Source organism: Gymnodraco acuticeps, unplaced genomic scaffold (assembly GCF_902827175.1).
Source record: "Gymnodraco acuticeps unplaced genomic scaffold, fGymAcu1.1, whole genome shotgun sequence".
In the NCBI taxonomy this organism is placed as follows: Eukaryota; Metazoa; Chordata; class Actinopteri; order Perciformes; family Bathydraconidae; genus Gymnodraco; species Gymnodraco acuticeps.
This window is the reverse complement of record NW_022990513.1, coordinates 2,504,568-2,532,019: the sequence shown is the minus strand read 5'-3', so window position 1 is coordinate 2,532,019 and position 27,452 is coordinate 2,504,568. Positions and strand designations below refer to the sequence as shown.

Genomic DNA, 27,452 nt, shown 5'->3' with positions numbered 1-27,452 from the left:
TAGCTTGACGAGCTTCACAAGTTCACATTCAGTCACAAATAAAATAAAATAAAAATGTGGCTTAGTGCAGAATTCTAGCCTTAAGACTAACTAGTCTAGTAATAATGCAATGAACAACAGCAGCTTACGATAACATGAATAAACAAAGTATTATATTTCCATCTTACTGGAGTAACACAATTCAATAGTAATCAGCAGCGAACCACTTATTTTTGTTATTCTACAGTATTGTTGTTTTATAGTTATTTGTTAATGTAACCCAATTTGTGTTCATTGAAATTGAAAAGGATATCGCATTGTGTTTGTTACTTTCGTTGCAGTTGTATATGTCTTAAGTGTAATTTGGCTTGGCTTCCTATTTGTGGACATGCTTTTATTTTGAAGGAGAGGTAGCGCTGTTGACAGGAAGTTGTTGTTGCTTTGGAAACAACGTGACGGAGATTAACGGAGAAAAGTAATATCTACATATAAAGACGGAGAAAGTAAACGATAACGTGTATGGTTAAGTGTTAGCACCCCCCGAAGAGGCACAAGCTCTTACGTTGATATTGGAGATTTCAATAAATTCAATTTGAAAAACGGGGGGAAAAATGAAAAAACAAACAATCGTATTAGATTGGTCTTGTTGAACGTAGCTCTGTTCTTTCCACCACGCGGAACCTTCTTCTTGCAAACATTGCATCTGGCTGTTACACTGCCTTCGGTTTCAATTTTATAATACTTCCAAACTCCTGACATTTGCTCTGTCCCGACTCCCGACTCACCAGCTGAACGAAGCCTCTCGTTAGCTTACTGCTACTATTAGACACTGCGCCCACTCTGTTGCCAGATTTGAGAGAAATAAGCAACCAGGTCTGAAAACAAGCCCAACAGAAGCAACACATACATGATGTTGTGTAATTTTAAACCAAAACTAAGGCCTCAGGATGACTTTAAGACGTGAACATGGTCGTTTTTGTTTTGTAACATTAAATAAAATATTTTTTTTAAGGATTCCCGATCCCCGATCTTTTTCTCCCGATTCCGATCTTTTAAAAATCACGTGATCGGCTCCGATCCCCGATCACGTGATCGGATCGGGACATCTCTAGTTTTAATGGCTTATCCAGAGCACAACTGAAACATAACATCTGAAACGATGTAACAACATAATACACTTTTTGGGGATGCAGCTTGTGATGTGAGGAGTGAGGGACACGGCTTAGAACGGGCGTGTCGCCTTCTGTCCTGCCAGTGTTGGCAGGACATGAATTAAAATGTCGAACTCGGACTTCATTTTAAGGACATTTCGGCCAGGGGTGTAGAGCTATATTTGTTTAAGCACCGGATTGGCAAAACAGGAGAGTGTGTGCACCAGTCTGCCTTGATCTATGTATTCATGTCCGTGACTCTCACAGTATCTGCTGTCTGCAGCTGTTTTATAGAAGGAAAACCTCCTTCACTTCATGACATCTCTGCAGCACCAGGAGGAAGCGGGAGGGTTAACTCAGCCTCTGAGAAGAGCCTTTCACGCACCGCCTTCACTGTGTTTACTTTCAGAATCATTAGAAAGGCTAAGAGCGACCGCAGGCTGATGTGTTTTAACCACACACACACACACACACACACTCACACTCACAAGGACAAACACTCTATCACATTCAATACTCACTTACGCACAGCCAATCATTCTCTATGTCTGTCTATCTCTACAGTATCTCTATCTCTGTCTCGCTATCTATCTCTCTCTATAATCACAAACCAAGAAAGTTGTGACACTTCCGCCGGTTTATAAGCCTAGACAATGTAGGATAGAAATAAATATATATAGCATGTATATATATATACAGTGGGGCAAAAAAGTATTTAGTCAGCCACCAATTGTGCAAGTTCTCCCACTTAAAAAGATGAGAGGCCTGTAATTTTCATCCTAGGTACACTTCAACTATGTGAGACTAAATGAGAGGAAAAAAATTCCAGAAAATCACATTGTCTGATTTTTAAAGAATTTATTTGCAAATTATGGTGGAAAATAAGTATTTGGTCAATAACAAAAGTTAATCTCAATACTTTGTTATATACCCTTTGTTGGCAATGACCAGAGATGGGGTCGTTACTAAAAAAAAGTAATATATTACATATTACATATTACTTTAAAAAAAAGTAATATAGTACACTACTTCGTTACTCTCTACATAAAGTAACTCGTTACTTTACTCACAGGGCCGGCCCGCCCCTCCCTGCAGGCAGATCACGCAGACTGCTAAAGTTTCATGTTCTCTTTAGTTCAGTTTCCATTGTCGCATAAGACTGATCCAGATCCTGAATGTTTTCCTATCTGCCCATGGCTGTCCTCTGTCTCCTGCTATCTGTATATTTTTCCCAGTCTATCTCTGCTCACGCTGTTGTGTCTGCGTGTTCTCCTGCATGTTGGCCATGTGTTGCACTGGAACCAGACTGGAGCACACCGCCAAGACTTCAGCCGAGCACGTACGAACTGCGCATGCATGAGTGGCAATAACTCTCCTTACCAGCAGGCGGCGGTAGTGTGTATTCGTCATTCAAAACAGGCAACAACCGGAAAACAGAGAGGAAGAACAGACTACGTGATATAAACAAACAACACATAGCTGTGCGTTAGCTTCACCTTAGCATGTGTTCTTTGCAGGTGTTTGTTGAGGTTTGATTATGACTGATTTTAGTAAGTAACGAAGTAACGCGTGTCGGGGCAATGTTAGTAACAGTAGTGTGATTACTGAATTATAAAAGTAGCGCGTTACACTACTCCGTTACCGACAAAAGTAATATTATTACAGTAACGCGTTAAATTGTAACGCGTTACACCCAACTCTGGCAATGACAGAGGTCAAACGTTTTCTGTAAGTCTTCACAAGGTTTTCACACACTGTTGCTGGTATTTTGGCCCATTCCTCCATGCAGATCTCCTCTAGAGCAGTGATGTTTTGGGGCTGTCGCTGGGTAACACGGACTTTCAACTCCCTCCAAAGATTTTCTATGGGGTTGAGATATGGAGACTGGCTAGGCCACTCCAGGACCTTGAAATGCTTCTTACGAAGCCACTCCTTCGTTGCCCAGGCGGTGTGTTTGGGATCATTGTCATGCTGAAAGACCCAGCCACGTTTCATCTTCAATGCCCTTGCTGATGGAAGGAGGTTGTCACTCAAAATCTCACGATACATGGCCCCCTTCATTCTTTCCTTTACACGGATCAGTCGTCCTGGTCCCTTTGCAGAAAAACAGCCCCAAAGCATGATGTTTCCACCCCCATGTTTCACAGTAGGTATGGTGTTCTTTGGATGCAACTCAGCATTCTTTCTCCTCCAAACACATCTAGTTGAGTTTTTACCAAAAAGTTCTATTTTGGTTTCATCTGACCATATGACATTCTCCCAATCCTCTTCTGGATCATCTAAATGCTCTCTAGCAAACTTCAGACGGGCCTGGACATGTACTGGCTTAAGCAGGGGGACACGTCTGGCACTGCAGGATTTGAGTCCCTGGCGGCGTAGGGTGTTACTGATGGTAGCCTTTGTTAATTTGGTCCCAGCTCTCTGCAGGTCATTGACTAGGTCCCCCCGTGTGGTTCTGGGATTTTTGCTCACCGTTCTTGTGATCATTTTGACCCCACGGGGTGAGATCTTGCGTGGAGCCCCAGATCAAGGGAGATTATCAGTGGTCTTGTATGTCTTCCATTTTCTAATAATTGCTCCCACAGTTGATTTCTTCACACCAAGCTGCCTACCTATTGCAGATTCAGTCTTCCCAGCCTGGTGCAGGTCTACAATTTTGTTTCTGGTGTCCTTTGACAGCTCTTTGGTCTATAGTGGAGTTTGGAGTGTGACTGTTTGAGGTTGTGGACAGGTGTCTTTTATACTGATAACGAGTTCAAACAGGTGCCATTAATACAGTTAACAAGTGGAGGACAGAGGAGGCTCTTAAAGAAGAAGTTACAGGTCTGTGAGAGCCAGAAATCGTGTTTGTTTGTAGGTGACCAAATACTTATTTTACAGAGGAATTTACCAATTCATTCATTAAAAATCCTACAATGTGATTTCCTGGATTCTTTCCCCCCATTCTGTCTCTCATAGTTGAAGTGTACCTAGGATGAAAATTACAGGCCTCTCTCATCTTTTTAAGTGGGAGAACATGCACAATTGGTGGCTGACTAAATACTGTTTTGCCCCACTGTATATATATATATATATATATATATATATATATATATATATATATATATATAAAATAACAATTTCATTATATGGATTCAACTTGTGCCCCGCTGGACTTGTCTGTGGTTTAGCCGTTACTGTGACATCAATAACGGCTATCAGCCATGGAAGATAGTTTGTTTGTTTCATTCTAAGCTATCCAGCAAGGTTATTTTCATTTATGTTGTTTTTTTTCTGCACAGTGTAGTCTTGTTGTGATGAGAGGGATGGAGGTATTTAATAAAAACCTTGCTCGCTGGAGAATAGCTACAGAAGTCCTGTCACAAGTTAATCGGAGAGGATCACAGCTGGCCACGGATCTCGATGCTGCATTCGTGCTGTGAGTAAACAACTTGTGTCTTACTTTTAGGCTGTCTGGAGGTATGGACAGCTATCAAAGCTACTAAACATCACATTAACAACGATGTACAAATGAAAGTCGGAGACAAATACATATTTGAAATGATTTATTCATGTTTGCAATGTTTTGAACAGACATCCCCAGTCACCTCATTGTCATTTTGTAGTCCTCGTTGTACGCGTCCAGATATCTGCATCGCAACCACAACCTCACACACTGGTACTGAATGTGCATCAAAGTGTTCCTATGGAGCCAAATATACCAAAAGATAAATGTAAACAACAGAAGACGCGATCGAAATGTGTATTTCCTGGTTATTCGACAATGGCTCCTCAAAGTACACGCCCCATTCTTACCGTTATAGAATGTCACGAGTTCCTCGGTGTAACCAGTTAAACGGCAACACTGTCAGTTAAAGTGTTTCATAGTTAGCTTAGCTAAGCATCAACCTAGCACTGAAATATATGGATGTTATGTGACAGTATTTCTGAGAAAAAGTCAGCTGAAATGGTGGCATAGTTGCCACTGCTTTACGGGTCGACAGCATGTTTGAACGTATTTGCAGCAGTACATGTGGCTGTTTGGCCACTGACGTTGCCATAACAACACCTGCATTTAAATGTGCAACCTCTTTTTGTGACAGATTTCTGCATGAAATTATAATTCTTCTGATTGATATTTCCTATTGACAGCTAGTTTCTATGTGAACATTATGAGATGAACAGCCAGCTAACAAGCTTTTTATACGAATATTTCAGATCAAAGCTAATCCAGTGTGGCTCCTGAAAGGGGGCAAGGGACACTATGCTCCCAAATATTAAGCCTTGACCCCCATCTTAAAATTGATATCATCAAAAAATTATCTGCATTGTCGGAGGCCGTTTTTCCTCATTATCATGTCAAATTGTACAGCTTTCCTTAGTGTTGAATGCAGAAATATGACTATATTAGAGTATTAAGTGAACATGACTTAAAGTGTTAAGTGAATATATTAAGTTAATTACTCAAACTGCATTTGTATAGGAATGATTCTGTCCTATTGGCAGATAACTACTCTTATTGATATCTACAAGAGGTTTCCAATGTAAATGTAACTATTTTCAATTGGTTAGTATTACATTTTGTGACAGTGTGGTGACACTCATTTTAATGAAGACAAATGTGTGTATTTTGAAATTCATTTATTTGACAGAGCTGGAAACTGATTGACTTACATACTTGTTTGTGTTTACACAAACAGAGTGGAGGATGAAGAAAGGGGAACAGGAGAAATGGACACACAAGAAGGAGATACAACAGACAAGAACGACAATGGAGACAATAATGAACAGGAACACCAGAACAGACAAGAGTGACTTATTTAGGGACTGCAGATACAGGGCCAAGGCAAGTGAGACATCACTGCTTTCCATCCAGCATGTTTGGCCAGCAAAATAGATCATTTCAACCGCAAACAGCAAGTGATGAGGGAAGCAGCAAGTGATGAGGGATGCAGCAAGTGATGAGGGATTATTATGTCCTCCTTCCATCCCTTTTTTCTGTTTAATCTGATTTCTAACAACTTCTAATAATTTGACATAATTTATGATTTAATTGGAAAATGAAGTGTTTTTAAATAATAAACCCGTTTCTGATTCTGAGATTTTTTTTTTTACATATGGGTGTTGAGAGATGTATCCATATCTCTTAATGTTGCTCTCAAAGTGCACAAGATTGATGCTTTTAACTTCAATATTTAAAAAAAATCTTCCTGGGGGAGGTGAGTTCCCCCCAAAATAGCACTTTATCTCTGCTTATGTAACTCCGGTGTAGTGTCCCCTCGGCAACAGATCACTCAGAGCTGATTACTTTCCTGCATTTCAATGGACAGCATATAAAGGACACGTGAACTGCATTGCTTAAGAGATCCTCTCATGCTATCTCTTTTACAAAATAAGTGTCCAGTCAACAACAAAACATCAGTGATCGTATAGTGGTAGTATATTTTTCACAAGCAATGTGAAACATTAAACTTATACAAACTGGTGTACAAAACTCACATACCTGCGTTGATCTCCTGGAGTGTCTCGACTCTTTCTTCTCCACATCTCTTGTCCACCATCAGAGATTGCAAACATTTCAGAAACAGCTAGAGGTAGGGGACAAACAACTTGTTCGCTGGGCATGTCAAAAACCTCCCTGCTTTGATCAAGACTTTAGGGAGCCTTTCAGCCCCTCTAGCAAAGGGACTGGAAAGCAAGCTTTGAAAATTCAGTACCATCTACATGCTTGTCATGTTCCAGACACTGCTCTCAACCACTCAGGGCCTGCACACATACCTGCAGAAAGAAACACTTGACTTGGTGCAGGCAGTGGATTACAAAACAGCAGTTGAGAACACACTGAAAAGTTACCGAAGTAACGAGAAAGCACATGAGGTCTATGACAAGACCAAGGCCCTGTGCAATGATCTTGATATTCCCGAAACTGTGACACAGAGGAAGAAGTGTAGAAACATGGAAGACTTTGTAGTCCAGGCATCATGTGGAGCAATGTGAAACATTAAACATAAATAAACTGGTGTACAAAACTCACATACCTATATTTCAATGGACAGCATAAAAGGACTCGTGAGCTGGGTTCTGGTGCTCAGATTAGCTATTGATGATCACGTTGATAAATCATATAAAACAAATAGCCAATCACACAAAAAACAAGTTGCTGTGACTGTGAGCATTAAACAATTAACATTAAACTAAACAAACACAACAGTACGTTATTGTCCTTATAAAATAAAAACATACATTTTGTCCACCGACATAATACAGGCACCTTACCTTCAAGAGATCCTCACGTGCTATGAGAATCTCCCACAATCCATTGCCATAACAAAGCTAATGCAGGCACACGTTTGTGACACCAGATGGTGCAATTGTGTATGTGCGTGTGGGGAGTCTTGCAGTAGAATATTCGACTGTAGCGCCGCCACTGTGGGCTAAGCCCCGAATGTTTCCAGGTCCAGGCGACGCCCCTGATGAACACAATCTTTAGGGAGGTTCAGTTGCGGACTCTTTATTCCATTCATGCTAGCATACAGTCAACTTGATTTTACCACACATTAAGCGGATTCCGGGGAAGGGGTATTTCAAAAATAAAAGCCTAAGTCGAGAAGTCAATCAACATTATAGTTCAGTTGTTAGGATTTTTTGTATGGGCTCCATATTGAATGACGATAAGCATGGCGCCTGTTTTCTCAGTTACTTCATCAAATGTGTTAAGAGATTACCTCCTTCTTGCTTCTGAATATGCATAAAGCAAGGCTGTGAACATTCTCTCCTTCAGATAGCCTTATCTGAAAGAGGCTTCTGGAGCCTACTTCTCTGCAAACAACCTACCTGGTTATGTCTTTCCGATGGACGGTTTGATTACCGGCTCTCGTCAGGTAAAAGGAGCCATTTAGGGTCAGAAGCTCCGAGTTGGTTGGGCTGCAACAAGTCCTCCAACTCATATGACCAAATAGGTCGATTGTTCAAGCGCTCATTACGACCAAATAGGTCGATTGTTCAAACGCTTATTACCAGTAGCGATTCTAGAGTCTGTGGGGGCCTTAGGCAAAAATTCACTGGGGGCCCCTCGAACAAGCTTTCATCACCTCAGTGGCGCCCCAGCACACTCTCTCTTAACGGAACCACTGTCTTTAATAATTCCGGCCCGGGGCCCGTTTAATACCGGGGCTCTGTACCCATCCCTACATGGGGAGAGGCGCAGCATATTGCTAAGGACTAAATACGATGGAGAGTTCTCATCTCAGCCTTATTACCCATAGGGGATGAAGTAAGTAAAGTAAGTAAATAAAGAGGCCGGCCCTCCAGGGTCTGGTTCTGCTGTGCGTTTTCGTGATGTAACGGTCAAACATGGCAGAATTCCTCCACGGGATGCCATTGTCATTGTACATCACTCAACCCGCAAAATACACACACTCAGTACATAGCTAGACCCGCAAATTCGCAGGCCAGGAAATCGCGGGCATAGCTGTAGCTACGTAGGCTACTGTGTGTGTGTGTGTGTGTGTGTGTATTTTGCGGGTTGCTAAATGTTTTGTGCGTGTGTGTTTCTATTGACAAGGAGGTTCAATGTGTGCTACACAAAACGTGCAGTCAGTTTCATTTTCATCGCCCTTTGTAATAGAGTTAGCAGGTTATTTTTATTTTAACTGTCTTCCCAAATTTGTCCCAAAATAATATTTTTTTTCCTCCCGACCCTATTTTTTTCGGCCCCGGGACGACGGGACGTCCTTAAGCTCGAGCCCTGAGTGCCTTTTCAGTGGGGCAAGATATAGCAAATATGTGTGCCTATCCTGCTATTTGTGTTTATTCTTTTAATCACACAGCGTTGAAAAAAAAGAAATTGGCCTACATAACTGTCAGTTGCAGCCCAGCATTATTATACTACTACAAACAGTATATTTTTAAAACATTTTAAAATAACCATCTTGAACAGCTACAACATTAAAATATTTCTAGGCAGATTGTGGACAGTAACAAAGTATATTTACTTAAAGATCCCATGTCATGGCCATTTCTACTTGTTACTAGAATAGTTTTATATTGTGCAATTTTCCAAACTCACATTGGTTTCTCATACAGCATCCCTGTATAGTATGTGTATTCACTCTCTGTCCTAAACGGCTTGTTGGAGCTCCTGCCCCCCCCTCCCTGTGAGCCCAGTGTGCTCTGATTGGTCGCGACGTGAGAGGCTCGCAGCTGCGAGGAGCAGACAGGCTTCCGTATCGGCGATACAGCTAGAACAAGCTAAACTCATCCTGAGCACACACAAACACTCACAGCCGAAGTAAAAGCAATAAGTGTGGCTTGATATTCAGTAAGAAAAAGGTTTATAACGCTGTGAGCATGGGTCTGCGGAAAGCATGGGTCTGCGGAGAGCATTTCTCCGCGATCCCAACTTAGAAGTCCGAAAAACGTTTACCCATTTAAACAGTCGTGGCAGATACCTTGTTTGTTTTAAACATCATAAATACACAAACAACAATGAATACTTACAGGTTGTGTACCCGAATCTCCCACTGGTCCAAACAAAGTAGGAACAGCATCGTTCTTCAGTGCCCTACGCTGTACATATCTGGCATGAATCGCTGAAAGGTTTGTGAAGCTTTGTTTCGTGAAATGCTGGCAGAGGGTGTGGCCTCTGGGTATCCCCACGTCAGAGTGCCCAGGAAGAAAACAATGGAAAATGAGAAACCTCCAACGAGGCGTTCTGGGGCAGCATAGACAGGTCTTTTCTGTGTTAGAGTTGTACTCGCTACAGGGTGTACTTTGAGGGTTTTTGACTCTGCAGACCGTTTAAAAACCTTCATAACACACAAGGGGACGGGTAATAACCGGAAAAGCATGACATGGGACTTTTAAGTACTGTACTGCTCCACTCCCATTCAGGCAAATAGCTAATCGACGGCCAGACATCTATCGACGGCCGAAATCGGCTTGGTGTGTCAGGGCCTATAGGTCGTAATAAGCGCTTGAACAATCGACCTATTTGGTCGTTTTTTGCAGGAGGACAGGCTGTTGGGCAGAGGCTGTGTCAGTACGGCGTCTCAGCGAAGGTCAACTTCCAATACATCTTTAGTGTCTGTCTTACATCATAAAGTTCTACAGACATTTGTCCTAAAAACAAATAATTGAGCATTAATAATGATGTGTTCTATTCCCTCCTCAGGTGGTGGGTCTGCTCCCAGCATTAAGTCCTGCTGGATGCAGCCTGAGACCCAGTATCTTGTCATTGAGCTGAATAGTAAATTAACTAGAAAACAGAAGTACCAGCTGTACACAAACTTCACCGGAGAACTAGCTGATGACTTGGCAGGCTTCTATCGGAGTGAATATGAAGAAGATGGGGTCCGAAAGTAAGTTTTCTATTTCCTGTCTTGCATTATCTATAGCTCAGTATGGGTTATTTCAAATGTCAACATTATGTTCAGAATGTTTTTTATCCTTCTCAGGATCGTTGCCACCTCTCAGATGCATCCGACTCATGCCAGAAAGACCTTCCCTTGTTTTGATGAACCAGCTTTAAAAGCTGTTTTCCATATAACTCTCATCCACCCCCCTGGAACTGTAGCCCTGTCCAATGGCAAGGAAATAGGTCAGTGCAGTCTACATGTATAGAAAACAGCATCCACAGTTACAATGATCAATCATGATCTTGCATGCATAGATAGATATATGCCTGTCTGAGAAAACCTATCCCCATAATACTGTTTATATTCATTTTTAATGGATACATCTTACGATGCTCATTAAAGGCAGGGGTGCCCCCCCGCCTCCCCCCTTCAGGGTTCTCTGAAGGCCAAGGTTTTTCTTGGGTTGGATAGTTTTTGGTACTTTAATGACGTGGCAATTTATGGTAAACAAGAAACATTTTCTTTGGCAATCTCTATGATTTCCATAGAAAAGGAGCAAAGAGAGCTGCTGTCAGAGAAATCCAGACCTAAAGTTATCAGAAGGATTTACAAAATGTAAATGTTATCGTTCCTCACATTGCTATATGAATGATTGCAGTCATTAGAGTCTGTTGAACTATGTTTTTGTGTATTTCAGACATTGTTAACATCACCATTGGTGGAGCATCTGTGACACACACTAAGTTCGAGCCCACCGAGATCATGTCCACCTATTTACTGGCCATCGTTATCTCTGACTACACACACATCAGCGCTGCACAAGGACACACTCTGGTAACTGTGACCTCATCTTCCATTTTCATCACATTTATGCAGTAGTTAAGGTTCAAGGTTCTTTATTTGTCAAACGAACATAGCTGCAGTGTACTTCTGTCGAAGACAATCTTGTGTCACAGGCTTCTCCAACAGTGCAACACAAGACTAGGGTTGGGAACCGAAACTCGGTTCCAGATGAGAACCGATAAGAAAATTCCGGGTACCGGGTACCCGTACAAAATACATAATTTCAGTTCTGCTTAACGGTTCCTAAACGCGGTAGACCCTGTATTCCACCGGGTCCGTCTGCACCGCGGTGACCCGGTGGAATACAGGGTCGGACTGGCCATCTATGTGTTTTGGAGAACCACAGAACGGCCGGTCGCCAGAGGGCCATTGACGGCCGGCTCGATACGCTCATGGCCGGCACCGCCCTTAATTTTTTTAAACGGCATCATGTAAGTTGCGCTGAGGACGACAGAGCTCCACAGTTGCCCCGCAGCGAGGCTCCCTCCGCCCTCCAGTAGACAGTTCACGAGCTCAGTCACTTCATAAGGCTCCACTACACTAAAAAAGAAAAAGACAAGGCACAGTGTAATGCCTGTTAATAGCTTTCAGTTAAAAAAAAGCACAGCTATACACTGTAAAATATTACCATGATTTCACAATATTTAGCTGTAATATTTTACAATAAATTACTGTTTTACCACTTTACAGTCTTTACCTGTAATGTTCACAATATAACACTGTAATTTTGAATTTCACAATGAAATCAATGCAGGCACTGTTAATTACTGTGAATGTACAGGATAAATGATTACCAGGATTTCACAACATGTTACTGTATTATTTCATAGTAAAATGCTGTATTCAGACCATCCTCTGTGATAACACAACCAATTAAGGCAAGGCAAGGCAAGTTTATTTATATAGCACTTTTCAACACAAGGCAATTCAAAGTGCTTTACAAAAAATGAAAGACATTAAGAAAATGGCATTTAAAATCAGTCATTAAAAAGAAAAGCTAATAAAATAAACATTAAAAGAAAAAATACATGAATAAAAGTTACAGTGCAGTCTAAGATATGAATAGTTCAATTAAACATTAAAATAAAAAATACATGGATAAAAGTTACAGTGCAGTCTAAGATATGAATAGTTCAATTAAAAGCAGCGACAAAAAGAAAAGTCTTCAGCCTGGATTTAAAAGTAGTCAGAGTTGCAGCGGACCTGCAGGTTTCTGGGAGTTTGTTCCAGATATTTGGAGCATAATAACTGAACGCTGCTTTACCATGTTTAGTTCTGACTCTGGGGACAGAAAGCTGACCAGTCCCTGAAGACCTGAGAGATCTGGATGGTTCATCATTTAGCAGGAGGTCAGAAATGTATTTTGGGCCTAAACCATTCAGTGCTTTATAAACCAGCAGCAGTATTTAGAAATCTATTCTTTGACACACAGGAAGCCAGTGTAAAGACTTCAGAACAGGAGTGATGTGATCCACTTTCTTAGTGTTAGTGAGGACTCGAGCAGCAGCGTTCTGAATTAGCTGCAGCTTCCTAATAGATTGTTTAGTGAGACCTGTGAAGACACCATTGCAGTAGTCGAGTCTAGTGAAGATAAAAGCATGGACAAGTTTTTCCAAATCCTGCTGTGACATTAGTCTTTTAATCCTAGATATATTCTTTAGGTGATAGTAGGCTGATTTAGTAACTGTTTTAATGTGATTGTTGAAACTCAGGTCAGAGTCCATGACTACACCTAGATTTCTGGCTTTATCTGTTGTTTTGAACATTGCAGACTGAAGCTCAGCGCTAACTTTTATACGTTCTGCCTTGGCTCCAAAACCATTACCTCAGTTTTATCTTTGTTTAATTGGAGAAAGTTCTGACACATCCAGTCATTGATTTGTTCAATGCACTTACTCAGTGTTTGAATTGGAGCATAGTCTCCTGGTGAAATTATTACGTAAATGTGTGTGTCATCTGCATAGCTATGGTAACTTATTTGGTTGTTTTTCATTATCTGAGCCAGTGGTAGCATGTAGATGTTAAAGAGAAGAGGCCCCAAGATGGAGCCTTGAGGAACCCCACATGTCATATTTGTCAACTCAGATGTGTATTTACCTATAGACACAAAGTTGTTTCTGTCCTTTAAGTAGGATTCAAACCAATTTAGAACTGTTTCCAAAAGTCCCACCCAGTTTTCCAGTCGGTCTAGTAATATGCACTGAGATCTAATAATACTAACACTGAAGTTCTGCCACTGTCTGTGTTTAAGTGGATGTCATTAAAGACCTTTACAAGAGCAGTCTCAGTGCTGTGGTTTGGACGAAAGCCTGACTGGAACACATCGAAACAGTTATTTAAATGCAAGAAATTACTCAACTGTTGAAAAAAAATTTTTTCAATGATTTTACCTAGAAATGGGAGGTTTGATATGGGCATTTAATTAAGTGATTTTCTTGCTTTTATCGCTCTTGCTTGGCTTTAAATACTAATTTATTTCTTTGGTGCAGGTTTTACTTAAATTGAAAGGGGCATCGCTGCATCTGCCTTCAAATAAACGATGCAACATATAAATCTTTGTAAAATGTAAATTGTTGTCTTGGCTTATTGTTTTCAGGTGCTTCCTGGGCATTAATCCTGAGACGGGCTCGAAAGACAAAAAGAGGCATGGCAATTTAAACCCCCATGTCAGCACGACAAAAATAGTTCAAACCGGAGAGACGTGATGTAAGAATTACATATTTATTGTTTACACGTCATATGAATGAAATGATTGCCATGATAATACAACAGGATAATGTAATGGTGTTTGGCGATTAGGCCCCGGTTTGCAGGATAATCATTCAGGAGGGAAAGAACCGCTCCGATGAAATCCCCAAAACCAGTGAAGTATGAAATACTGAGATGAGTTGCTTACCTTGTGGGGTGACTGGTGATCTGGGAATGAAAGATAATAGATTAACATATGTAAGCGACATTGGGCCGGAATCACTGCCGGAGCTTACGGGTCATGCTGAGACTCTGACTGCCGAAATCAGTGCCGGTCTTATCTGAAAACAACCTGCGGGTCGCTTGCCTGGCTAGCAGGGCTTGACTACGCCGCCCGAAGGTCGAACGGTTTTGTTTTGTAACTGACACCGAAGTGTACAGTGGCCCAACGTCCACGACACCGAAGTGTACGGTAGCCCGAAGCTACGACACCGAAGTGTACGGTGGCCTTCCGCCACGCCTGACTTCGCAGGATATATATATATTTATTTTTTTTCTTTTTCTTCTTTACTCTTTCTTTATTTTGTAACTGACACCGAAGTGTACGGTGGCCTTCAGCCACGCCTGACTTCGCAGGATATATCTTTATCTTTCCTTCTTTACTCTTTTCCTCTTTCTTTATTTCCTTTGTTTTGTAACTGACACCGAAGTGTACGGTGGCCTTCAGCCACGCCTGACTTCACAGGATATATCTTTATCTTTTCCTTCTTTACTCTTTCTTTATTTCCTTTCTTTTGTAACTGACACCGAAGTGTACGGTGGCCCGGAGCCACGACACCGAAGTGTACGGTGGCCCGGAGCCACGACACCGAAGTGTACGGTGGCCCGAGTCCACGCCTGACTTCGCAGGATATATCTTTTTCTTCTTTACTTTTTCCTCTTTCTTTATTTTCTTTGTTTTGTAACTGACACCGAAGTGTGCGGTGGCCTGAGTCCGCACCTGACTTTGCAGGATATACATTTTACACTGACACATTTGAGCAAGGAACTGGGATTTGGATACCTGTGTCCAGGAGATGAAGCCCGTTACGTGTAGGTGCGCGTGAGACGAGACGTTATTCCCTGTGGGCGGGGCCCGCGGACTAGGACGGGAATGCAGTTTGAATATCAGGTACCTTAGTGAGACATGTATACTTATGAATGTGTTTATGAGCCACCACCAGTTATATGCATAGATACCATAGTTAGGGTCTGAGAGATCTTTGGGAAGCCCGTACGGCGCTGATGTCCGGGCGAAGGTAGGTTGTGAAGGCGGAGGAGGACCGCCGTCCTAGTTGTTGTAGGGATGAGGTAGAGAGACCTTGATTAGCAGCAGAGGTGGCTGCACCTATCCTGAAGGAATGCCCCGGGTATGATATGGGTGATAGGCCAGATTTAATGAGAACTTGCTTGAGGTAGAAATTGACGGGGCCATGACCCTGAGAACCACTCTCCCTGGAAGAAACCCCCAAAACCCATGGATGGGCGGCATCCGTGAAGAACCTCATTGAGTCAGAGGAACGCACGAGGCCATCGTAAAAGAAAGTAACTCCGTTCCAGTGGGCGAGCAGGAGGGACCAGAACCGAAGGTCTGAGCGGCAGCCTTCGTCTAAGAAAACGCAGTCATGGAGGTTGTCACCGCTGATGCTGCGTCCAGGAGGCGGGAGATGAACGAGCGCCCCTGGGGGATGACGTGCATGGCGAAGTTGAGGTGTCCGAGAAGGGAGAGCAACTGTTGTTTTGTGATAACTTGTTGCTCGCAGTATGACTTGGTGATGTCCCGGATGCGCTGCAATTTGTCGGAGGGGAGAGACGCCTTCATGTCTATGGAGTCGAGGATGATGCCTAAGAACTCTAAGCGTGTGTCGGGACCTAACGTTTTCTCTTTGGAGAGAGGGATACCTCACTCCTGAAGCAGTGTTTAAGCTTGGCCAGTGAGATCCCTGAGCTGTCCTGTGGCGGGTTTATGGGGGGGAAGTCGTCCGGTAGGTGAAGGACGGAGGGGATTATGACGATGTTCAGCAGGGTCCAATAGAGCGCTTCCGAGAAGGAATTGAAGATGCGGGGGCTGCTTCTGCACCCGAAGGTCAGGCGAACGGCGAAGATAGAGTTTGGACTCCCACTTAATACCAAACAAGTTCCACTGAGACGGATGAATGGGGATGATTTGAAGGCATCGGTAATGTCCGCTTTGGAGAGCCGAGCTCCGTGCCCTGTGAACTTGATCATCTTTATTGCATTATCCACTGAGGCATGGTGAAGGGAGAACTGATCTGGAGGGATGATGCTATTGACGCTGCAGAATGGGCCGGAGCAGGGAGCGGACAGATCGAAAATCAGCCTTTTATTTACGTGTGGCTATTCCGATGGGATTTGAACGGAACACTGAGAAGAGGGAGGAGCTAAAAGGACCGATTATATATCCTTTGAGAAGTTCTTTGTCGATGAGCTGGGAAACTATGTTGGGTTCTTTAGCGGCTGACTGTAAGTTTCTTGCTACGAAAGTCACTGTGGGATATGGGAGGACCCCTACCCTGAAGCCTTGGGAGATCCCTGACAGGAGATAGTCAACAAACACGGAATCTGGGTGAGTAGATAGCGCAGCTGCTAGCTGAGGGATGTTAATGGGAGTGGAGGGGTGATATTCCAGAATGTTTTTAGTTATTTATTTATTTTTTGATGTTTCTGGCGCAGAGCCACTGTGACGGCCCGTCCACACGGTGGCGTGCGTTACAGCTTCCAAACGCTTCTGCCCATTCACTTTGAATGGGGTGACGTCACTTTTAGCAAACTGTATTTTGGGAAGCGACGTGGAGCGTTTGCTGGCGTTGCTCGCTTCAAAAAGTTGAGCAATGTTCAACTTTTGGCGCCTCGGCAGAAGCGTCAGCCAATGAAATCCCGTTTATGCAAATCTGCCGGTACAAGCGCTAGCCAATCAGACCGCGTGTATGTTGGGAGAGACTACGCAGGTAATTCCTCATATTCCAAAAATGTGAGGGAAAATTCATTATGGCGGTAGTGAATCACCCGGTGCTGTATGATCAGTCTCTGTTCATCTACCGGGATACAAACCGGAGGAGCGAGGCATGGAGGGAGGTGGCAGAGACAGTGGGTGAAACTGGTAGGTTTTCACCTGTTGGGGATTTTTTTTTTTTCTTCCAGTTTACTTAGTTTTAACATTGCTATTGCTTTGTGTGTCGGGGGCAAGAGATTCATGTGATTGGTTGTTGCTGCTGTGCGGACCAGTAGCGTAGGCAGAAATGTACTTTAGGGTGGGCCTGTAAAAATATAGGGTGGGCCAGATTTTTCTTCTGCGCATCAGAAACTAACCACAATCCCGCCGGTACCGGTGGCAGATCACTTTTAGAATACTTCCTTTCTTCTCTTTTCTTTCCTCTTCTTTTTTCTTCTTTCCTCCTCTTCTTTTTATCTTTTCTTTTTCTTCTTCTTATCTTTTCTTTTTCTTCTTTCCTCTTCTTTTTATCTTTTTTTTCTTCTTTCTCTTTAGAATACTTTCTTTTCCATAACAGATGGGTATGTTTTGGTGAACGGGAGACACGTATTTTACTGTTTTAATAGCTTATGAAGAGCACAAACACAACATTTTAGTGTCATTCTGGACAGCTCTCTCATCTGCACCGCACATAAAAAGAAAAACTCACCCGGACTGCATTATTTGTATTGTCTTAAAACCTTTCCTTGGAAAAGTTTATGCATTGTAAGGTGTCCTTGGGTGCTTTGAAAGGCGCCCCTAAATAGAATGCATTATCATTATTATTTATTATCTGAAACGATGTAATAACTTTTAAAACTTTTCCCAGTTACTTGCCCCATGCATTCGGCAGCAGCAGGCCATTCAGTTAGATTTGATCCCGTTATAAATGTCATCATTTCGACGCTACATAAACGTTATCTTCCACGTTTTATCTAAACATCTCCGTTTCTACCTTCCAATATGTTTTGAAAGAGAACTCTCTCTCTCTCATCTGCGTGCGGGGCGGGGCCTCACGGACACGCTGCATCTCTCGCTCGCAGATATGCTGCAGCGCTGTGCACACGGTTCTGCCGGTAATGAATATTACATATTGTGAGGAAACTTTCCACCAATAATTCCAATAAGTATTCACTTCAGGTTTACGAAAGTAACTGCACTCAGATTACTCGTTTTTCAAATGTAACACCAGCTGAATATACTGATTTTTTTTCTGATTACGTAACACCGTTACATGTATTCCGTTACAACCCAACTCTGTGTAAGGGTGAGTGCAAACATTTTCGTTAAAACTAGTACCTGAGTGCAATGGAAATTGAAGCTCCTGTGGCGGAGTCTTCCAGAGCCTGGAGGCGAGCATCGATAGCTATCATGGAGCTAGCCAGGGATTGCAGGGAGCCGGCCGCGCTACTCTCCTAAGGGGTGTGACACTCCCTGCCTGGCGAGCCTGAGAAGGGGTGGATTTTTGGAGGGGGACGGGATCCTGGAGGGCTCGACTTCCTGCCCTTTTTTACCTCCGCGGCTGCGGCCTCGTCCTGCTCTCTGGGGAGCTGACTGGAGCTGCTGCCCCGGACTGGGGAGCTACGCTGGAGACCTGGTCCGAGAGCTCTCGCAGCTGAGAGAGAGTGAGGCCTGGGGCTGTGGGAAAGCCCTGCTGCAGGAGCCAGGCGATGAGGAAGTCTGCCTCTGTTGATAAGCCGCTGTGGGGAACCGAACCGGGATCGGAGACTTCCAGAGAAGGTTCGTGTTCCGAATTGTCCGAGTTGGACATCTTGAGCTAGTTGTTTCTTACGGTTTTTCTCACGAGAAGGAGTATTGTATTGCAACTACCATTGCGTGTGGTCACCTGAAATGACAACTGACAGGGAGGAAGAGCAGGCATTTAAGGAATTTAGCATGTGCAGCGATTGGCTGCTGAGGGGTGACGCCCTCGTATTTAATGAGGGGGGAAGGGAGCCATAGAGTGACGTGTAAGTGACTCGTGTTAGGTCTTCCTTATTGAACTTGCGCTAAAGCTTTCATTTGACTTCGAGTGGATGTCTGTGTAGACATATGCTCCCCTCCTTGTTTTATTTTCTGTCTCCAGGTGCACCTGGTCTGCCCCTGGCTCCGCCTCTGCCCAGGTGCACCTGGTCTGCCCCTGGCTCCGCCTCTGCCCAGGTGTTCCAAATTCCACTCAGCCGTGTATATATAAAGACTGAGAAGCTGGAGGAGAAGGATGTCTCGCCCAATCTAACGCCGGGAGACACTCTCCTTAGAATACCTCTTTGCCATTTTGAGCTGTATGCCATATTTTTGCAGATGTGTTTATGTTTAGCCTGGAGGACCTGGTAGTCCAGTTTTCTCGGCTTTATTTTGTTTCCCATAGGGTTTATATTTGATTTCTGGTTAGTGGGGGGGGGGGAGCTCTGGGTCCTACGGCCCGTGGTGTGGCTGGCTCGGGTTCCCTCCTGTTTGTTCCTTTTGGCCAGTCCTCCAGACCTCTTTTTGTTTCCCGTTTCGCTTGTGTGAGCAAACTGCTGATTATCAATAAATGCTCGTTACCAAGTACCGGTTATTGCGTGTATTCTTTCATGTTGCGGATCTCAGCACGAGCCATACCGCGGAGTAGAGGTTGGGGCTGTAACAACATTCAAGACACTGTGAAATGTACTTTGCACTTCAATAGAGTAATACAAAGTTAAAATAGGCATTTTCTTTGTTGATTGAGCTGATTGAATTGTGTAGTTATGGTAAAATCCCAGTTAACTAGTCAAATGTATAATATATTATCGTATTATTTACATTTGTATATTTACAGTAAATTACTGGCTACTGTGTTGCATTACTTCTACAGTAATAGTGTGAAAATACAGGTAATTACTGTAATTTAAGGTACCATAATACCACAGCTCTGTACTGCTATATCACAGTAATTCCATGGGCATGGAAACTGTAAAGTCACAGTATTTAGTTGTACTTTTATTCTAATTTACTGTGAAATATCTACAGTAAATTACTGTGAAATATTTACAGTAAATTACTGTGAAATATTTACAGTCAATTACTGTGAAATATTTAAAGTAAATTACTGTGAAATCGATGCAACTAGTAGCCAGTAATTTACTGTAATTTTACAGCCAAACATTTTACAGTGTAGTGCAATACATTTGTATTGCATGTATATTTTTTATTTGTAAAAAATGCAGTTAAAGCTTAAAAGAATAAAGATATTTTTGTTATCTAAACGTTTGACCTCTTTCTTTTACAATTTTGGAATCGAAACGGGGAATCGATAATCGGAATCGATACATTTCAAACGATACCCATCCCTACACAAAACACAGATAAACAGAAAAATATAGTGCAAGTAAATAGTAAATACAAAAATAAAAATTGTTTAAAATAGTGAAATAGTGCAATACGAGTCTTTATGCAAGTCATTGAAATATGATATATTAGGTAAATAGATACATCATTTGTAAGTAGCAGCCAGATGAATATTGTGGATGTTGTTTCAACAGTTTAGGTGTTTAACAGTCTGTGGGATGAAACTGTCTCTGAATCTGGTGGTTTTTGTCCGGATGCTGCGGTAACGCCTGCCAGACGGCAGCAGACAGAACAGTTTGTGGCTGGGGTGATGGGGGTCTTTTATAATCCGGAGGGATTCCTTCCTGAGGCGCTGGGAGTAAAGATCCTCCATGGATGGCAGCTCCGTCCTGGTGATGTTCTGTGCAGTTTTCACCACCCTCTGTAAAGCCTTACGATTGAGGGCGGTGCAGCTGCTGTACCAGGCCGTGATGCAGCCAGTCAGGATACTCTCTATGGTGCACCTGTAGAAGGTCAGGATCCTCTCTATGGTGCACCTGTAGAAGGTCAGGATACTCTCTATGGTGCACATGTAGAAGTTGCAGAGTATCCTGGAGTCCATGTTGAACCTCCTCAGCCTGCGGAGGAAGAAGAGCCGCTGTCAAGCTGTTTTGGTGATGGTGGTGGTGTGAAGAGTCCATCTCAGGTCCTCAGTGATGTGGACACAGAGGAACCTGAAGCTGCTGACTCTCTCCACCGTAGTCCCATTGATGGCGATGGGGGTGTGTCCCTCTCTCTGCTGCTTCCTGTAATCCATAATCAGCTCCTTGGTTTTGCTGACGTTGAGATGGAGGTTGTTATCCTGGCACCAAGATGTCAGTTTTCCGACCTCCTCTCTGTACGCCGTCTCGTTGCCGTCGGTGATCTGGCCGATGACGGTCGTGTCGTCAGCAAACTTCACGATGGTGTTGGAGCTGTGTGTGGCCACGCAGTCGTGTGTGAAGAGGGGGTAGAGGAGAGGGCTGAGCACACAGCCTTGAGGGGCTCCAGTGTTGAGGATCAGGGTGGAGGATGTGATGTTTCCCATCCGCACTGCCTGAGGTCTTTCAGTCAGGAAGTTCAGGATCCAGTCACAGAGGGCGCTGTTGAGCCCGAGGTCCCTGAGCTTGATGGCCAGCTTGGAGGGCACAATGGTGTTGAAGGCTGAACTGCAGTCAATGAACAGCATTCTCACATAAGTGTTCCTCTGGTCCAGGTGTGAGAGGGCAGTGTGGATGGTGAGGGCTATGGCGTTGTCTGTGGACCTGTTTGCTCTGTAGGCAAACTGCAGGGGTCCAGAGAGTCATGGAGGGAGGAGGTGATGAAGGTTTTGACTAACCGCACAAAGCACTTCATAATGATGGAGGTGAGTGCTACTGGGCGGTAGTCTGGTGATTATTGTCTTTTTGGGGACAGGAACGATGGTGGAATGTTTGAAGCATGTGGGGACTGCAGACTGCAGCAGGGACTTGTTGAAGATGTCTGTGAACTAGGGATGTGCATCTCCATCACTGAGGCCGATGCGATGCGCATCTCGATACGTTGCCAATGATACAATACATTAACGATACATTTGAAACACCAGGCGATGCGATACGATTCACCCCTGTTACGATACAGTTCGATACGATTTGATTCAACATTATGCGATTCGGGGCGATACGATTCAACACGATGCAAAAATAATGATACTTCAATATGGTACGACAGAGGATTTTTATTTTATTCCTCATATGCAGCAAATCATACGTTAACAAAACAGTGCTTTACATATTTGGTTCTCTCTACTTGTACTGCACATCCCTTCATGCTGTTTATTTTTTACCTTAAACTCTCCAGATTACAGTACAATTGTATAACACCTCACAGTTAAACAATTTAAGGATGCATTGCCGATGATTAAATCATCAAATAACAACTACCATAGTGCAATGCCCATACAGCTGCCAGCCTGATGTGCTTAACACTCATCCATAGGCTAACTCACCAGTGAGCAGAAAGCAGTGGGTTATATATGAACAATAAAGAAAATAACCTTTCACAGACAGGTATTTCATAACTGCTTACAATTGTAAGGAAGACATTTAGACTATTATTGGCCGTCACAGGCTGCTGTAAACTAAACACCACTCTCTCTGGCAGAACACCTCACTGAGTGATTTCACTCTGTCTAACTTTCAGGTTTCTCTTTTCAGCCGCAGACCCCATGTCGCCTCTTTATGTGCGTCGCTAAGTTCCTCGTACTACTTGTGTACTTTAAAGCGACACGGCATCGTTTACAATTTGCGAGCGATTTTTCAAGTTGACCGTCTTTCTTGAAAAATCCGAAGTGTTGCCAAACGTTTGATTTGTAGGTATTTTTCGGTGCGCTGTGTTTCTTTCTCCTCGACTTCCATGTGTGTTGATAACTGAGACTATCGGCCTCTGTAGTGCGAAGCAAAGATCAAAGATCGTCTCTGCTGAGTGCTGACAGGATGAGGGGATTTTATATGAATGAATCGGTAAAAAAACAATTCAAAGACGCTACAATCGATGCATCAATCCAAACTGTAGCCGATGTGCACTCTTTCAACTGGTGCACTCGCATCTTGAACGTTTATGCCGGTGAACCGATGTGAATCTTAACATCCCTACTGTGAACACCTCTGCCTGCTGAACTGCACACACCCTGAGAACACGGCCAGGGATGCCATCGAGGTCCAGGAGCCTTGTGTGGGTTAACCCTTTTAAAGGATTTACACACATCTGCCCTGTTTAAAACAAAAGGGCAGGGCTCCTGGTCCTTCTGTGCCTCCACAGCCTGGCTGCTCTCAAAACGTACAAAAAAACTGCTCAGCTCATCTGGGAGGGAGGCGCACGCAGACACTCCCACAGCACCCCCCACTGCTCCTTTGTAGTCTGTCATTGTTCTTAGTCCCGCCCACATGTTCCGGGTGTTACAGCCTTTGAAGTCAGATTCCACCTTGTCTTTGCACTGCTGATTGCTCTCCGGAGTTCATACCTAGATTTCCTGTACTCCTCCAAATCTCCAGCTCTGTGCGCGATAGTGGACGCTTTCAGCTTGCCACGCACCTCGCCGTTTATCCAGGGCTTTTGATTCGGGAATGTTCGTACAGAAACCTTCGGTACCACGTCATCGATGTATTTCCCAATGTAACAGATGACCGTATCCGTGTGTGTGTTGATGTTGTTATCCTCAAACACACTCCACTCCGTAGATTCGAAGCAATCCTGCAGAGCTGAATCTGACTTGTCACTTCATCGCTGTACTGTCCTTGTTACCGGACTGTCCCGTTTAAGTTTCTGCCTGTAAGCAGGCAGCAGCAGTGAGATGTGGTCTGATTTGCCGAAGGGAGGACAAGGGAGAGCCTTATATCCATGTTGAAAAGGGGAATACACATGGTCCAGTATGCGTCGGGCAGCTGATGTGTTGGTAGTACTTCGGCAGGACCTTCTTCATGTTAGCAGTGTTAAAATCCCCGGCTACAATGAACGCCGCCTCTGGCCGTGAAGTCTCGGTCTTGTCGATAATCCCTAACAGCTGATTGAGTGCTGTGTTGTTGTCGGCGAGTGGCGGAATATACACTGCTGTAATCACAACAGATGTAAATTCTCTTGGCAGGTGAAACGCCCGGCATCAGTGTTGGGCAAGTTACTTCCAAAATGTAATACAGTACATATTACTTATTACTGTCTTTTTTAAAGGGGACCTATTGTGCAAAATGCACCTTTGTACGTCTTTTATACATTAATATGTGTCCCCGTGTGTCAGGGAACTCACCAAGTGTCAGAAAACACAACCCTCTCTCTTTTCCTCCATACCCAACATCTCTAAAAACGGGGCTACAACAGATCTGATACAGACTGATCCAGATTTGAAATAATGTGACGTCAGTGACGAGGAGCTCCGCCTATATGGCCAACTCTACACCAATCAGGGGAATGAAAGGTTGCTGTGGCATGGTAACAGCATGGTAACATGACGCTCATAACTCAGCCCCCTCCTTTGCAGGGGGGCGTGGTCAGCTGCAGCACATGCAAAGACAGGATGGAGGAGAGACAAATAGAGCGAAATGAGGCATGGCTCAAATGCATGATCTGTTTGGTATTTTGAAAAAAAACAAAAAACGTATAAATATACCTTATATAGGTATGGCCCTACAATATATTACTCAAATATAGCATGATAGGTCTCCTTTAAGCCTCCTTAAGGCCGTATTACACGGCTTAGTTGAATACTCGATTCTGATTGTAAATTCTTAACATGTGACACGTTGTTAATACAGCAGTACAGACCACTGTCAAGGACTATAATGAAGGTTGCTAAGGAGGATCCAGAAAGAGAAAGGAAAAGAGGTTAAAAGACGGAGCGCTGGACGTCAGATAAATCACCAAAAGAAGGCAGACAGGAAGTAAACAATAACAGGACACGGAATGGGCTCTGTTGTTTGTTTAGTATATGGCCGTGTAATAAACGGGATAATGTGCAGCGAGGCGGTCATTATGGGGAAAAGAACACCCGACAGGCTGATCAGGGAACTCAACGCGAAGCGGAGGGATCTTGATGAGCCTGAAGGGCAGGCCCGGTTCCAGAACAAAATGACTCAGGGTGCATCTGAGATTACAGGGGGCCCAGCAGTAGTAGGTTTACATGAGCAATAGTGGCCGGCAACAGCAATGAAAAATAGCATTGATGGTCCCCAATGAACAGATTATGGCAAACATTGAAAAGCAAAAGTATTATTAAAACCATGTACTAAATCATCACCTTGGTTCCATCATATACTCTGGGAAGAGAATATTTACTGTGCTTGAAAACTGGTATCACATCATCATGTGAGGTTGACTTTGTGACCTGGAGAACATTTCAGCTGCAACATTAGCTTGTTGATAAGCTTGGGATATGAGATCTTGGAATATGGCACTATTTTCACATGAATATTCCATTGTCTATTTGTATACCACAAGCTGCAAAATGACCGCCTAACCCAGGGGTGGGCAAACTTTTTGGCTCTGGGGCCACTATGAGTTTTAAAATTTGACAGACGGGCCGGGCCAGTTGCAGATCGGTGAACAAATATTTAGCTGTCCACTACTCATTATACACTCGGCACTCAATGTTGACTTTTATTTTCTTTGGTCCACTCATTGTTACAGATACAGGTTCAAAGCATAGGTTCAAAGGTGAATTATTGCGTCTTTGCATCATCGTTTGCGTCATGACGTAACCGTTTACGTGCCTTCTTATGACCCACACTGCGTTTTACGTCGCTGATTTGCTGCTCGTCTACCGGAGTTTATTCTCCCGAGTTTATTCTCCCGTTAACTCGCGGCAGCAGCCGCTGTAAAGTTTTCATTGTCTGACTGTCACACAAGCAGCTGATAAATATCCCCCATCCCCATAAGTGAATGTGTTTTAGTCTGAAAGCTGTTTGGCATCACAACGCTGTTATGAAAGTTTCTCTGGCATTCTACAGGTGATATTAGTTAATCAGACTATCTTGACTACTTGTTGCTATCATATTGTGGCATAAGCCGTTTTCTACACGCATATTTTACCGGCGTAGTTTTCGTTATGATTTTACTTGTGATGGCCGCATGTAGCCCATATTCCATCCGATAGCTGCAATAATACAAAACAACAGGAAAACGTCTGCCTCTTCACAATGGTCAATAACGGAGCGTCCACACAGCAGCGTGCATTGACGCTTGGAGGTGGGCGTATCTGAAGCTTGGGGATTTTATGCGAGCAAGGCGACCAACAACCAATCACATGAATCTCCCGCCCCCGACATACAAAGCAATAGCAATGTTAAAACGAAGTAAACTGGATATAAAATCCCCAAACAGGCGAAAACCTACCAGTTTCATCCACTGTCTCTGCCACCTCCCTCCATGCCTCGCTCCTCCGGTTTGTATCCCGGTAGATGAACAGAGACTGATCATACAGCACCGGGTGATTCACTACCGCTATAATCAATTTTCCCTCCATTTTTTGGAATATGAGGAAATGACCTATGTAGTCTCTCCCAGCATACACGCGGTTTGATTGGCTAGCGCTTGTACTGGCAGATTTGCATAAACGGGATTTCATCTGCTGACGCCTCCGTCGAGATGTCAAAAGTTGAACATTGCTCAACTTTTGACGCCAGCTACGCCAGCAACGCTCCGCGTCGCTTCCCAAAATGCAGTTCTGCTAAAAGTGACGTCACCCCATTCAAAGTGAATGGGCAGAAGCGTTGGAAGCTTCAACGCACGCCGCTGTGTGGACGGGCCGTAACAGTGAACGGATGGTCATTAAAGCAAGGTCAAATAAACAGAATCACACTAAGCCTGGTTAGTGTTGCCTGACTTTATATAAGTGTTTTTTATACTGTAAGTGTGTGGTCGCGTTCTAGTCACTTTGCTCAGCGCTACTGCTTGTTACAACTTGTATTCGCCATACTCGCCATGAACTGTTATTGCTCAGGTTAATCTCAACCCCCTCCAATGTAAGCGTGACGTATTTGGGTCTTGGATCTTGCCGGGTTGCCGAGTGGGGCCAGATAATAGACCAGACTCCAGCAAAGGTCAATTTCATTTCATTTCATTTTTATTTGTCCCGCTCATGGTACGCAAAACCAAATGTACAATAATTGCCACAAAACATGACTCTACCATTGAGCGAAAAGGAGCAGGGAGAAGAATAAAATCTTATGTGACCTGCCCCTTTCTAAAAAAAACAAATTAAATACAAATAGATGGTCTGCCCTTCATAATAATAATATATTTTTGTTCACAGCCAAACATAACAGTATCTTAGGATACTAAGAGAAACACACACAAAAAATACTTATTTCCCACTTGACGGTTAACGGAAAGAAACAAAACAACACCAAAATATCACATGTATAAGGAAAAGAAAAGTGCAACACCCTCATCTGAGTCCTACTGGAGAAGAAGGTGGAAAGCGACGCATGATGATAATAACAATAACAACAATAACAATGGGACCCGCAAATACAGAGGAGACATCACATCAAAGACATCAAAAACATGAAGGACCAGAGTACATAGACTTATTCACATTCTGCTTCATATAGTCCCATCTTTCTTCAT

The 27,452-nt window shown here is 43.4% G+C and overlaps 1 protein-coding gene across 1 annotated transcript in view; it reads left to right on the top strand.

The window, feature by feature from the left end:
• LOC117553272 (aminopeptidase Ey) overlaps positions 1 to 27,452 on the top strand; it is a 152,876-nt gene that overhangs the window by 45,887 nt on the left and 79,537 nt on the right. Inside the window, exons 4-6 of the mRNA XM_034227145.1 lie at positions 10,282 to 10,468; positions 10,565 to 10,707; positions 11,163 to 11,299. Of these exons, the coding sequence (XP_034083036.1) occupies positions 10,282 to 10,468; positions 10,565 to 10,707; positions 11,163 to 11,299 (467 nt within the window). The remainder of the gene's footprint in view (positions 1 to 10,281; positions 10,469 to 10,564; positions 10,708 to 11,162; positions 11,300 to 27,452) is intronic.